The sequence below is a fragment of the Electrophorus electricus genome, chromosome 6, assembly GCF_013358815.1.
Source record: "Electrophorus electricus isolate fEleEle1 chromosome 6, fEleEle1.pri, whole genome shotgun sequence".
NCBI lineage: Eukaryota > Metazoa > Chordata > Actinopteri > Gymnotiformes > Gymnotidae > Electrophorus > Electrophorus electricus.
Window position 1 is genome coordinate 3,881,515 of NC_049540.1, and position 14,284 is coordinate 3,895,798.

Here is a 14,284-nt window from a genome sequence, read left to right on the forward strand (position 1 = left end):
TGGAAATCAAAATGTGGGGGCTGTGGGGTGTCCAATTCAGTTTCTCCAGCAGGGGTCACTGTTCTCAATGAAATAAACTCAGTTTTGGCCTCATTCCGTTTTATTTTAGTAACTTGTATATGTTTTGTTTTGTTTTTTTACTGTGTTTGAGTTAGCTGTATACCTTTCACCATTTAGAATATGCTAATGAGAATTGGTGGATGGGGAACTGTGGTAGGCTGAGTTAATGAGATGCGATATGGAACCCGTGGGTTCTAAATATTTAATACTGTGGTTTTAACTCCAGTGGTCTGTAGGATCAGCTGTCTGCAGCTCTCCTCTCAATGCTCCCATCAAATATGTATCATGCTGAGAAACCAGGGGCTCATCTTTAGCACACATGCAGGCACACACAATAACTACAGTGCTGATCCACAAGTTTTGCACGTGTGGTGAAAAGGGGGAAAAAGACTGTGAGAAAGAAAGAAAGAAAACAAAAGACAAAAGTTATATGAAGAATGAACAAAAATGAATGAACCAAGATTACACTAAAAGAAGATGCTGGGGGAATGGAAATGAAATCTGATTAAATGTGCTACCTGCCCAGGATTATTCAATCAGATTAAGGGATTAGCAGTTAGAGGAAGAGCACACATATTCCAGTAGCCAACATCTATGAGACAGGAGGAAAAGGGCACTGTGTGTGTGTGTGTGTGTGTGTGTGTGTGTGTGTGTGTGTGTGTGTGTGTGTGTGTGTGTGTGTGTGTGTGTGTGTGTCTGTGTGTGTGTGTCTGTGTGTGTGTGTGTGTGTGTGTGTGTGTGTGTGTGTGTGTGTGTGTGTGTGTGTGTGTGTGTGTGTGTGTGTGTGTGTGTGTGTCTGTGTGTGTGTGTCTGTGTGTGTGTGTGTGTGTGTGTGTGTGTGTGTGTGTGTGTGTGTGTGTCTGTGTGTGTGTGTGTGTGTGTGTGTGTGTGTGTGTGTGTGTGTGTGTGTGTGTGTGTGTGAATGAGTGGTTAGGCATGTGTGTGTGTGTAAGAGAGTTTGAGCATGTGCATACGTCTGTGTGTGTGTGTGTGTGTGTGTGTGTGTGTGTGTGTGTGTGTGTGTGTGTGTGTGTGTGTGTGTGTGTGTGTGTGTGTGTGTGTGTGTGTGTGTGTGTGTGTCTGTGTGTGTGTGTGTGTGTGTGTGTGTGTGTGTGTGTGTGTCTGTGTGTGTGTGTGTGTGTGTGTGTGTGTGTGTGTGTGTGTGTGTGTGTGTGTGTGTGTGTGTGTGTCTGTGTGTGTGTGTGTGTGTGTGTGTGTGTGTCTGTGTGTGTGTGTGTGTGTGTGTGTGTCTGTGTGTGTGTGTGTGTGTGTGTGTGTGTGTGTGTGTGTGTCTGTGTGTGTGTGTGTGTGTGTGTGTGTGTCTGTGTGTGTGTCTGTGTGTGTGTCTGTGTGTGTGTGTGTGTGTGTGTGTGTGTGTGTCTGTGTGTGTGTGTGTGTGTGTGTGTGTGTGTGTGTGTGTGTGTGTCTGTGTGTGTGTCTGTGTGTGTGTGTGTGTGTGTGTGTGTGTGTGTGTGTGTGTGTGTGTGTGTGTGTGTGTGTGAATGAGTGGTTAGGCATGTGTGTGTGTAAGAGAGTTTGAGCATGTGCATACGTCTGTGTGTGTGTGTGTGTGTGTGTGTGTGTGTGTGTGTGTGTGTGTGTGTGTGTGAATGAGTGGTTAGGCATGTGTGTGTGTGTGTGTGTGTGTGTGTGTGTGTGTGTCTGTGTGTGTGTGTGTGTGTGTGTGTGTGTGTGTGTGTGTGAATGAGTGGTTAGGCATGTGTGTGTGTGTAAGAGAGTTTGAGCATGTGCATACGTCTGTGTGTGTGTGTGTGTGTGTGTGTGTGTGTGTGTGTGTGTGTGTGTGTGTGTGTGTGTGTGTGTGTGAATGAGTGGTTAGGCATGTGTGTGTGTAAGAGAGTTTGAGCATGTGCATACGTCTGTGTGTGTGTGTGTGTGTGTGTGTGTGTGTGTGTGTGTGAATGAGTGGTTAGGCATGTGTGTGTGTGTAAGAGAGTTTGAGCATGTGCATACGTCTGTGTGTGTGTGTGTGTGTGAATGAGTGGTTAGGCATGTGTGTGTGTAAGAGAGTTTGAGCATGTGCATACGTCTGTGTGTGTGTGTGTGTGAATGAGTGGTTAGGCATGTGTGTGTGTAAGAGAGTTTGAGCATGTGCATACGTCTGTGTGTGTGTGTGTGTGAATGAGTGGTTAGGCATGTGTGTGTGTAAGAGAGTTTGAGCATGTGCATACGTCTGTGTGTGTGTGTGTGTGAATGAGTGGTTAGGCATGTGTGTGTGTAAGAGAGTTTGAGCATGTGCATACGTCTGTGTGTGTGTGTGTGTGAATGAGTGGTTAGGCATGTGTGTGTGTAAGAGAGTTTGAGCATGTGCATACGTCTGTGTGTGTGTGTGTGCGCGCACGCGCGCGCACGTGTATGTGCCTATGTGCATGTGTGCATGTCTCGTCAGCTCAGGGTGGAGCAATACTCTTCTAGAGTTATTACTGTGTCTACTGAAATCAAATAATGTTTTCAACAGCCACCAAATGTACAATGAGGTCACAAACCTGAAACAATGAAACCTTGATATCAACACATGAAATCATAAGGAGAAACAAACACACACGTGCCCATACATACCTATATATGTACACATATACATATTCATTCAAACAGGTATTCAGTTGCACGCAGCAGACATACACACACAAACACAAACTCACTTCCTAAATGGATCCAGGCCAAGTACAAATCAATAAAAAACTCAGCATCCCTTTCACATGCTAATTACATACTATTATACATGGGGAAAAGCACAAGAAAACAAATGAACTATACATATAAATAAACATAAATAGACACGTCTCATAGAAATGAGGAGTGTTTCATACTGTAGAAGGTGCGTGTGATGTCGACGCGACGCACATTACTGAAGGCCGTTGCGGCTGTTGATGATGATGATTATGATGGAAAGGAAAAACAAAGAAGACCAGCACACGAATTCCTTTACTAATGCAAACACGTAGCAGAAGTTACAAACACCCCTCTCACACGCACACAAGCGCGCCTGCTTTGACCGAGCTGCCTAAGGGGGCGGTGTCAGATGTAGTTTGTCCACGCTCACAGTCGTGACTGGCCTGATATGTCCCACGCTGCCCTAGTCTAACCGCTGACAAACCACCCTGCTTTACAGGGTAATAGTTCAAGATCATGCAGTATAGATATATTTCTCAGGTTTCCATTTTAGAGAAAATACAGAGGTTTGTGAAATACATGTGCAAAGCTATGGACACGCTATGGACACGCTGTTTTGTTCTTCCCCAGCTGATCAGTGTTGTTTCTGGTGTGTGTTTTGGTGTGTGTCTGTGAGACCTTCTGGTGGAAGGAAAGGTGTGATGGGCAAGTATTTGTGAATATAAAGCGTGTGTGTGTGTGTGTGCAGAGGTAACACATTTCCTCCAAGACTAGTTTATTGAGTCGACCCTCAGCTTGAAGGAAACGCGGCCAGCGAACTTGTCTCGATCGGAGCCGGCCAGGATGTTGTTGGCCATGAGCTTGCACTCCACATTGATGTCGGTGTTCAGGGTGATGTTGAGGAACTTGACAGCCACAAGGGGTTGTGAATAATTTGCCTGCAGTGTACAGAAACAGTGAGGCATTACTTGAGGCCTGTCATTTCCAGGCTTCACCGAGATCCTTCAGTGTCATTGAAATTTCCAAGCTTTACCAAGAACTCCAGGCTTCACTGAGGTTTCTGGGCTTCACCAAGATTTTCAAGCTTCACCAAGATCACTACAATCTCCAGGCTGATCTTCCCTAAGGTCTCTAACCTTCCCCAAGATTTCCAGGTTTTCAAGATCTGCTTGCTTCACTGCAAGTCACTCAAGGTACAATGTTTTTACTAATAGTAGTAATTAAAATACTAGTTAATTAAAATACTAATACTAATTACTTCAAATACTGATATATTTTAAGTACTATTAATAAAGTATTTAAAAATACTATTCAATAAAGATGTCAGATTTTTTCTTGTGCTTATTATTTGTGCATTTATACAACCGATTTTGAGACATATTTTCAAGATTCTAAAGGTTTCAAGGATAGGTTTGTTATGGATTTTAAATGTTTATATCTCCATCAACCACATACAGGCAGAGTTGTTAGCTAGATAATGTAGGATATGTAGTGAGCTTGGCAGCCCGTGTAATATATACACACAGTGGTGTGAAAAAGTGTTTGCTCCCTTCCTGAGATCTTATTTTTTTGCTTGTTTGTCACACTTAAATATTTCAGATCAGACAAATTTAAATATTAGACAAAGATAACACAAGTAAACAAAAAACGCAGTTTTTAAATGAAGGTTTTTATTATTAAGGGAAAAAAAATCCAAACCTACATGGCCCTGTGTGAAAAAGTGATTGCCCCCTAAACTTAATAACTGGTTGGGCCACCCTTAGCAGCAACAACTGCAATCAAGCCTTTGTGATAACTGACAGTAAGTCTTTTACAGCGCTGTGGAGGAATATTTGCCCACTCGTCTTTGCAGAATTGTTGTAATTCGGCCATATTGGAGGGTTTTCGAGCATGAACCGCCTTTTTAAGGTCATGCCACAGGATCTCAATTAGATTCAGGTCAGGACTTTGACTAGGCCACTCCAAAGTCTTCATTTTGTTTTTCTTAAGCCATTCAGAGGTGGACTTGCTGGTGTGTTTTGGATCATTGTCCTGCTGCAGAACCCAAGCACGCTTCAGCTTGAGGTCACGAACAGGTGGCCGGACATTCTCCTTCAGGATTTTTTGGTAGACAGCAAAATTCATGGTTCGATTTACCACAGCAAGTCTTCCAGGTCCTGAAGCAGCAAAACAGCCCCAGACAATCACACTACTACCACATTTTACTGTTGGTATGATGTTCCTTTTCTGAAATGCTGTGTTACTTTTATGTCAGATGTAATGGTACATACACCTTACAAAAAGTTCAAATTTTGTCTCGTCAGTCCACAGAGTATTTTCTCAAATGTCTTGGGGATCATCAAGATGTTTTGTGGCAAAACTGAGATGAGCCTTTATGTTCTTTTGCTCAGCAGTGGTTTTCGTCGTGGAACTCTGCCATGCAGGCCATTTTTGCCCCGTCTCTTTCTTATGATGGAGTCATGAACAGTGATCTTAACTGAGGCAAGTGAGGCCTGCAGTTCTTTGGACGTTGTTGTGGGGTCTTTTATGACCTCTTTGATGAGTCATCGCTGCGCTCTTGGGTAATTTTGATTGGCCAGCCACTCCTGGGAAGGTTCACCACTGTTCCATGTTTTCGCTATTTGTGGATAACGGTTCTCACTGTGGTTCACTGGTGTCCCAAAGCTTTAGAAATGGCTTTATAACCTTTTCCAGACTGATAGATGTCAATTACTTTGTATCTCATTTCTTCCTGAATTTCTTTGGATCACAGCATGCTGTCTAGCTTTTTGTTTACTTCACTTTGTCAGGCAGGTCCTATTTAAGTGATTTCTTGATTGAGAACAGGTGTGGTAGTAATCAGGCCTGGGTGTGGCTAGAGAAATTGAACTCAGCTTTCCAAAGATGTGATAAACCACAGTTAATTTGTTTTAACAGGGGGGCACAATCACTTTTTCACACAGGGCCATGTAGGTTTGGATTTTTTTTCCCTTAATAATAAAAACCTTCATTTAAAAACTGCATTTTGTGTTTACTTGTCTAATATCTTTGTCTAATATTTAAATTAGTTTGATGATCTGAAACATGTGTGACAAACATGCAAAAAAATAAGATATCAGGAAGGGGGCTGTCACGGAACGCTCGCCTCTAGCGAGTCACGTGGTTTGGCCCACCATGTGCAGTGGGAGGATCTTTTGCTTGTGGCCACGCCTGCACACACCTGCACCTTGTCTTGTCTTTATGTATATAAACTCTTGTCAAAGTGTACAGTGTGTTGGTCATTGTTGAGGTAGCGTGCTTATGTAAGTTAGCCTTTGTGTAGGTAGTCTGTGTTAAACGTTCACTTTGTGTAATACTGTTTATGTGTGTTTACATTAACTGTTAACTGTTGTTATGTGTGAGCGCCCCGTTGAATGTCGTTAAATGTTTCACAGAGTTGGAGTCTGTGCGTCCTGCTCCACGTCCTTCGGCACTTGGGCGGTACATTACGGGGCAAACACTTTTTCACAGCACTGTGTGTGTGTGTGTGTGTGTGTGTGTATATATATATATATATATATATATATATATATATATATATATATATATATATATATATAGCTCACTATCTATCTATCTATCTATCTATCTATCTATCTATCTATCTATCTATCTATCTATCTATCTATCTATCTATCTATCTATCTATCTATACCCATATTATACCTAAGATTATACTAAAAAAATTTGTGTGGTGATTTACTGCAATAAAATCCAGTACAAGATTAGGCTTAATCTGCGTTTACGAAACTGCCGCATAAGGTGTTTTAAAGATACATAATGGTTGTTGTTACATTCTTTTTAGAAATCAGTCAGCATCAGGGTCAAGATAACAGAACTCTGGAAGCAGCAATGTTAAGTGTATGTATGTGTTTGGGCAGAGTCGGGAATATATACCTGAGCTTTTTTTCCATAGTATGGGTAGTACATTAGATTGAAGGTGCCATTTGGGGGGAAATATTCCAACTCCCCCATCTTGTGTGTGTCCTCAGTCTACAGAGAGAGAGAGAGAGAGAGAGAGAGAGAGAGAGAGAGAGAGAGAGAGAGAGAGAGAGAGAGAGAGAGAGAGAGAGAGAGAGAGAGAGAGAGAGAGAGAGAGAGTGAATGAGTTTGTGAGCGAGTGAGAGAGAAATAGTGAGCATGGAGAGACATAATAGTTTTAAAATGAGATAAACCAAAGTAAATTAGTATAAAAAAAAACTACTCAACCTTATAGAAAGAAACAAGGGAACAACTAATTCTGACGAAAAATTCTCAACAGTACAAGAAATCAAGCAAAAGCCATGCTAAATACACAGCAGCTAACAGGAGTGGATCAGGAGCATCTTACAGCTAAGGATAAAGCCAAGAACGATGGGAAAAATAACCTGAAACGTAAAAGGATAATCTTCTTTCCAGCCTTCTTTCATGAAATATCGAAGTAAGAACCTCAGCTGTATAAAAATTTGAAGCTATTTTAACACTTTAGCCAATTCTGAGCCCAACCCAACCCAAGCTTAAGCCCCACCCAGCCCAGCCTGTGTCTTGCCCCACTGAGCCCAGCCTGTCTTGCCCCACCCAGCCCAGCCCAAGGTTAAGCCACACCCAGCCCAGTCTGTCTTGCCCCACCCACCCAGCCCAAACTTAAGCCCCACCCAGCCTAACCCAAGCTTAAGCCCCACCCAGCCCAGCCTGTGTCTTGCCCCACCCACCCAGCCCAAGCTTAAGCCCCACCCAGCCCAGCCTGTCTTGCCCCACCCACCCAGCCCAAACTTAAGCCCCACCCACCCAGCCTGTGTCACACCCTGCACACTCCAAGTCAGATAAAAAAAAACACACTCACAAATATTCCTACATACGCAGACATAATGATTTTAATCGATTCCAATGGAAAATCTTTAAATGAGGAACAGCTCTTCCCAGGATCCTAAGCTCTCAGTTTGGTGTCCCCAACCCAGTGATGCCCTCCAGCTCCTTATGCATGCTATTTCAGGTAATCCAAGCCATATCATCATCCACATCCACAAAGTAGCAGAATGTGTAAGAAGAATAGCACACACCGCCACAGAGACCTTCACCTTCTCCAAAAGCACCATCTCTACCATCCTGCCCAGAAGAGATTTCCATCCAGCTACAATCCACACGATAAATGTAGAAATCTCCCACGGATGTACACTGATGTGCACCTGGCACACCACTCTAACCTCAGCATGAATAGCCTTCATAACCATGTCCACCTGCTCAAGGAAACTGTGATCTTTGCTAAAAATCTGAAGGTCGAAGCTCTCGCATACAGTCCAGGCAGTCCACTGTATGTGGCAGACCACTGTATGTCCCATCACCCAGGGAGATCAGCACACATCTAGCTATCCTCAGCTACCTCCCCCACCTCTGCTCCATCTCTAGCATGCCTTGTCATCTTCCCGCAGAGACACAGAAGAAACACCCCAGATCCCCAGTGAACAGTCCACAGTAAAGTACACCTGCCATGAACCTCCAGTGTGATACGTCCTCCATTAACACCCAATCCCAACAGGCAGCCGAAACAACAGACCTATGCCTATGTGATAAAAACACCAACTTCCACAAACACTACAGAAATGGGAGAGATCAAACAAACACTACAGAGATGGGAGAGATTAAACAAACACTACAGAGATGGGAGAGATCAAACAAACACTACAGAGATGGAAGAGATCAAAGAGCCGCTCAACCTGATATGCAACAGACTGCTAAGCTAAGGTCACAATTCATTAATCAATAAATAAATGAACAGATGAATAGATTAATAAGACTGAATATATGTTGGCCATCAGACAATCTTAATGTGTATGTTTTTATTCATGAATGTAAATATAATATCAATCCTTCGCTTTTTCAGGTTTCTCTCTCTTTAAATCTATTTATATTTGTATTTTTCCTTTTATACTGCATATAAAAAATTAAACCCTTATTTAGGTACAAAAGTATAAACACTGAATTCACAAATAACCCAAAAGACAATGACATAATCAAGGAAACCTTGTGAGAATCAGACACACTCCAGTCAGTCTCCTGCACCATAACACTAAAAGACATAGAGATTCAGGTGGAATCATCATCTGGTTTAAATCAGAATTGTCAAAACACATAACTCCTCTGAAATGAGAAAACGCACATACATGGCTTAAAATTAACAAAGAAATGATAAGCACTCCAAAAGATATATCCATTATTACAATCTACATCCTTCCTGGTGAATCCTCTTATTATGACATTTTCCCCAGTCTTTATGATCAGTGGCTTCCAGGTTCAGGGAAGTATGGGGACCTGAACACACCTGAACACACATACTGGACAAGATAACACTCACATACACCATTTCCAAAGAAATATAATTAATCTTCCCCAATATAATTCTGACACATAGGTAAACAGGAATGGAAAAGACCTCCTGCGGCTCTGTCAAAGTCTGGTTCTGTACATTTTCAGCGGTAGGTTACACTAAGGGGAGATACACCTGTTGCTCACCTCTTAGCAACAGCACAGTAGATCATATGACAATAAATTTAGATCCTTTCTCTAGAGAGAGAGAGAGAGAGAGAGAGAGAGAGAGAGAGAGAGAGAGAGAGAGAGAGAGAGCTGGGAAGAGGAGAAGGAAAAGAAATCCCAGTTGACCAGCATTCCCAGTGCAGGTCTTAATCTGTCCCCATAAAAATGACCCTGAAGCACCACATCACTGCCTATGCAGAGGTCCAGAGAAGCAGTATGTGGATTATCACACACACCCAAGTGCAGTAAAGCTAAGCTAGGCTAGGCTAAGCTTCCATCTCACTTTATAAATAGTATAACTGGGTTATCATCCTTAAATTTAGTACTGTCATTTAGTAGAGTGAAGTGGGCTGCTAATTCTGTAACTACAGCTATGTGGCAAGAGATGTCTCTAACGGCTACAGTCACAGAGTCTACAGCTACAGTCAAGCATCTGCCTGCTCAAACTACCGGTTTCTAAGTGGGTGACACAAACAGCATAATTTAAACATAGCTCAAGATCACATTACCTATGTTTCATATCATAAAAGTAATCTGAATCAGTTTGGAATGATGATCTGTTAGTTGCGTTTCCATGAGTGTTGAGGTTGAATTTTATTTCCTTTCTGCTCTATAATGAAACAGTATTTACAGTCTAGCAGTCTAGCTGCAAAAAAAAGTCCAATTGCTTATCTATAACTAGTATTATAAGGATGGCTATGATGATGATGATGATGATAAATTGGTATAGTAAATACATTTTAATAATCTTGTCTATGTGAACATATAAGCAAAGGGATCAAAAGAAACCAAATAAAAAATTCAATTAACCCAAACAAATAAATAAATAACCAACATTAAGCATATTTCTGGTGAAAGTGAACAGGACTGACGGAAGGGGCAGAGACTTAAGAGAGGTATCTGCTGGAGAAAATGGGGGCACATGTTAATTTCACTGGTGGCTTGAGCTGTCACTCAAAACCATCCATCCAATTGTGGCCAGGAGCTCAGACATGGACCCCCAGTGTAGAACTGCAGGTTGTCTATCACCATCTGCCCATGGCGATTAATGGACTATCGCCTGTAACTGGACACCTATAAGGTGTTTCTTATGAAGTAGTGTAAGAAAAGTAATTTTTACTTGCGAAGGTTACTAAAGCCAAATATTTCCACACTGGAAAAGGACAAATTGGCACAATCTAGCTAAAACTGTCCATAGAAAAAAAACCTGTTTGTAGACAAAAAGAATAAAATTACTCCAGGATAGCACTCAGGGAATGATAACACTTAGCGAAACAGCTGAACTGACTAATTTTAGGTCCCCTGTCCACCAAATGTTTACATTTTTACATATGTGTTACACATGTACATTTTTGTACATTCATGTTACACAACCATAGTACAGAATGGCAGAGTCAAGGCAATCCACTATGTTCTAAACATCATTTGTTTACACTCAGATGTGAGGAACTAAGAGTAACAGTAACACAATGCCTTTAAACCAGATCGCTGTCCCAGCTATGATTTCCAGCAAGGCAACAGTAAACCTTTTAAAGTTAGCCCTCTGCCCATAGATGAGCAAGCAGCTAGAATCACACCATACTGAAGAAACCTTCTCCTTAAAAGCTTAGCTGGGTCCAGATAGCTTTGATGGACATACTGCTCCACTGTAAAGGTTACTGGCCATGTCTGATGGACTTGGGCACTCAAGCAGCTGTAACAGACATTAACTTGCAATACTCTAATCTAACATATAGTCACCTGCTTGTGGTGGGTGTCATGAAATTATAATGTGAAATAGATCCTCTTCACTGAAAGAAAAAAAGGTACTCAGAGAGAGAGAGAGAGAGAGAGAGAGAGAGAGAGAGAGAGAGAGAGAGAGAGATGGATTACCTTGGAAACACAAGTAACAGAAGGTGCCTGGTTATTCTTCCCTGGCAACATACCGATCACCTAGCATGTAAGAGAGAGAGAGAGAGAGAGAGAGAGAGAGAGAGAGAGAGAGAGAGAGAGAGAGAGAGAGATAGACAAAGAGAGGAGAGAGAGAGAGAGAGAGAGAGAGAGGCAGCAGGGGGAGAATGAGAGGGAAGTTAGCCTGAGGTGAAGCTGAGTCTCATTAGAAAGTTAAACTAGCTCAGGTTGAATAATAGATAGTGCTGCCTCACGCGGTTCATCTTTATGATCACACAGGGCTTGCCCTCGTTGTAACCGTAGTAACGGTCTGCGAGGCCCGAGCAGTCACCGAGGGTGGAGCGCTTGAACTGGCATGAGCGCTTGGGCTTGTTCTTCATGCCTGCGGTGTCCTGCAGGAAGTAGCGGTCCGGGACGCACTCCTGGTTCATCTGCACCTGCACCGAGTCATTGTAGGCTGCAGGACGCGAGAAGGACATAAAGCAGGATCACAGCGGGCTAGCATGGGCTTAGCCAGCAAGGATTAGCACATGAAGGCTCCACTTTTGCTTAAATTAAGGTGCGAGTAAAATCTGAAAGAGCAGATATCAGAGAGTACACACACACACAGAGTCTTACAGGAGAGGAAGCGGTTGAGAGCCTGCACATGCATGTCCCAGCTCTCTGTGTTCTCCTTAGTGTACAAGATCTCCAGATCCTCTCCCTCAGGCCTGATCATCATTCCTGCAGAGAGAAAGAGAGACAGACATTTAGCTGACACTTTTATCCAAAGCAACTTACAATTATGACTGAGTATAACTTGAGCAATTAAGGATAAAGGGGCCCAACAGCAGCAACTTGGCAGTGGTGGGGCTCAAACCAGAACCATCCATTTACAAGTCAAGTACCTTAACCACTGAGTGACCATTGCCCCAGTCTATATAATATAGCCATTATATCAGAGAAAACACTAAAAGATTCAGTCATAATTATTTATACTGTTTCTAATCGAATTACTGTAATGTTATTTTATTAGTTACCGTTATTGAGAGAGAATCTGTGGGGTGTTACCTGGTGTAGTGAGACTGTCATGGTTGGGGTGTTACATGGTGTAATGAGTCTGTTCTGGTTGGGGTGTTACCTGGTGTAGTGAGTCTGTCCTGGTAGGTGGGCACGTTGTCGTCGAGAGTCAGGAGCATGACGTACATGGTGAGACTGAACATTCCAGCCAGGAATGTGTAAAAGGCCACATAGAACAAAAATATCAGACCTGTGTATATGCACACACACACACACACACACACACACACACACACACAACGACAAAAATTGAGTCTTTTCACCTGTAATCATTAGCTGTATAAGAAGTAGAAACCAAGTTTGTTGTATAATATCAGTTTGGTGTGTGTGTGTGTGTGTGTGTGTGTGATAGCACTTCCAGTACATACACACTGCAACATGAATATTGCATGTTCTTTTGCCACATACATTTACATTTACATTTACGGCATTTAGCAGATGCTCTTATCCAGAGTGACTCACAAAAGTGCTTTGTCATTTACTTATAGAATATCCTAGTACAGTACAATAGGTTAGAGTCCCACCAATGAACTAGAAAATTGTAGAATACAGAGATCAATTCTGATACCTAGAAGTACAAAATACATAAGCTCTATCTTATGATAAACAATAATAAGCGCAATAAACAATAAGTGATAGGGTTTGTTAAACAACATAAACAATACCCTACAATAAGTATATACACACATGAAGTCCTCAAGACAAATGCATAGAACATATTTTAATGAGGTATCTCTTGGTTTACAGTTTTAGGAGGGTCCCTGCTGCAGTATGTGCCATAAACGAAGTGACTCAGGCAACAGTGTATGACACAGACAGTACACATGGAAACTGTACACATGGTGGCTGTATACACAGAGACCTTACAGTAGATTTGGAGAGTATATATATATATATATATATATATATATATATATATAAAAAACCATTGCAGACTTTCTGTGTAGGTCTAGAAGCAGGCTAGCATTCTATAAAATGACTTTAGGTTTTCTCAGAACTCATGACAGCGGACCTGAAAGGTTTACAGTTATTTTTATGAAACACAAGAGTTAGGTGTGTGTGTGTGTGTGTGCGTGTGTGTGTGTGTGTCTGTGTGTGTGTGTATTTTCTCTATTTTCATGTAAATTAGTAAAATGTTTGTAATAGTAGTAATCATCTTACCTGTTAACTACTTAAAAACATGCACTTAATGAGAATGCATTCATGTTATTCATTTTTTATTTGTTTTTATACTTATATAAATACCATGTCCATGTTTTCAAAACCTTTAACAGATTCACCATATCAATAGACTATGTGAACTACACTGTCTATAGTTTTGCATTGCTTTGATATTCATTAACAACTTCTTCTAAAATTCATGAATACCTCTTTAATGCAGTGTTCACCACCAGCAGAAGTCTATACAACTATTGCAAATTTTGCAGACATTTACATTCAAAACAATTAACTTTCAGTTGAAAATCCAGGAAAATTCTGATCCCTATGGATGGAAATAAATTGCATTTTGACATACAGATGAAAATATACATTTGAAATACATACTTGCATTGAAATGTGCGTGTATATGGGGAAAGTATAGCTGTAGCTGTCAGTAAAGAGATTCACTATTACTACAGTACATGTACTGCTGAAACACCTGGCTGTCATTTCAACTAACGACCTACGCAGGTGTTTTTTGTTTGTGCCCTGTTACCATATATTTGTGGTGTTGATGAAACTCTATGGCCAAATTCACTAGGCAGAAAGGATGGATCAGGCAGTGGACTTCTGATACTGACAGGCAGAAAAATATATGAGAATTGCTGTATATAGTGAAATATGGATTTGATATTACCACAGTTGTTATTGACTGTATATATTTTTCTTTTCTGAACTATAGTATATTACATTATGAGAACAAAATCCAGTAAATCCCCTGAGGAATACTGTGGCTTTTGTGATTTGTATATTTACCATGCATTGTTTTACATTATACGTTAAATATTGTTATTCTGGGTTTCCGATACAGTAAAATATTTATTCATTCACAGTTTACTGTAAATTTACTGTAAACACTATGACATCTATTTTGAGAGGTAAGCCAACAGATGAAAAGTTTCTTTAGGTGGCT

At 41.3% G+C, this 14,284-nt stretch overlaps 1 protein-coding gene across 1 annotated transcript in view; it reads right to left on the minus strand.

The window, feature by feature from the left end:
• Positions 1-2,390: 2,390 nt before the first annotated feature.
• The window catches only part of atp1b2b (ATPase Na+/K+ transporting subunit beta 2b), a 16,513-nt gene continuing 4,619 nt past the window's right edge, over positions 2,391-14,284 (minus strand). Inside the window, exons 2-7 of the mRNA XM_027025180.2 lie at positions 12,233-12,361; positions 11,731-11,835; positions 11,367-11,569; positions 11,095-11,154; positions 6,610-6,705; positions 2,391-3,632 (exon numbers count right to left, since the gene is read on the minus strand). Coding sequence (XP_026880981.1) covers positions 3,465-3,632; positions 6,610-6,705; positions 11,095-11,154; positions 11,367-11,569; positions 11,731-11,835; positions 12,233-12,361 — 761 coding nt within the window. The 3' untranslated portion in view covers positions 2,391-3,464. The remainder of the gene's footprint in view (positions 3,633-6,609; positions 6,706-11,094; positions 11,155-11,366; positions 11,570-11,730; positions 11,836-12,232; positions 12,362-14,284) is intronic.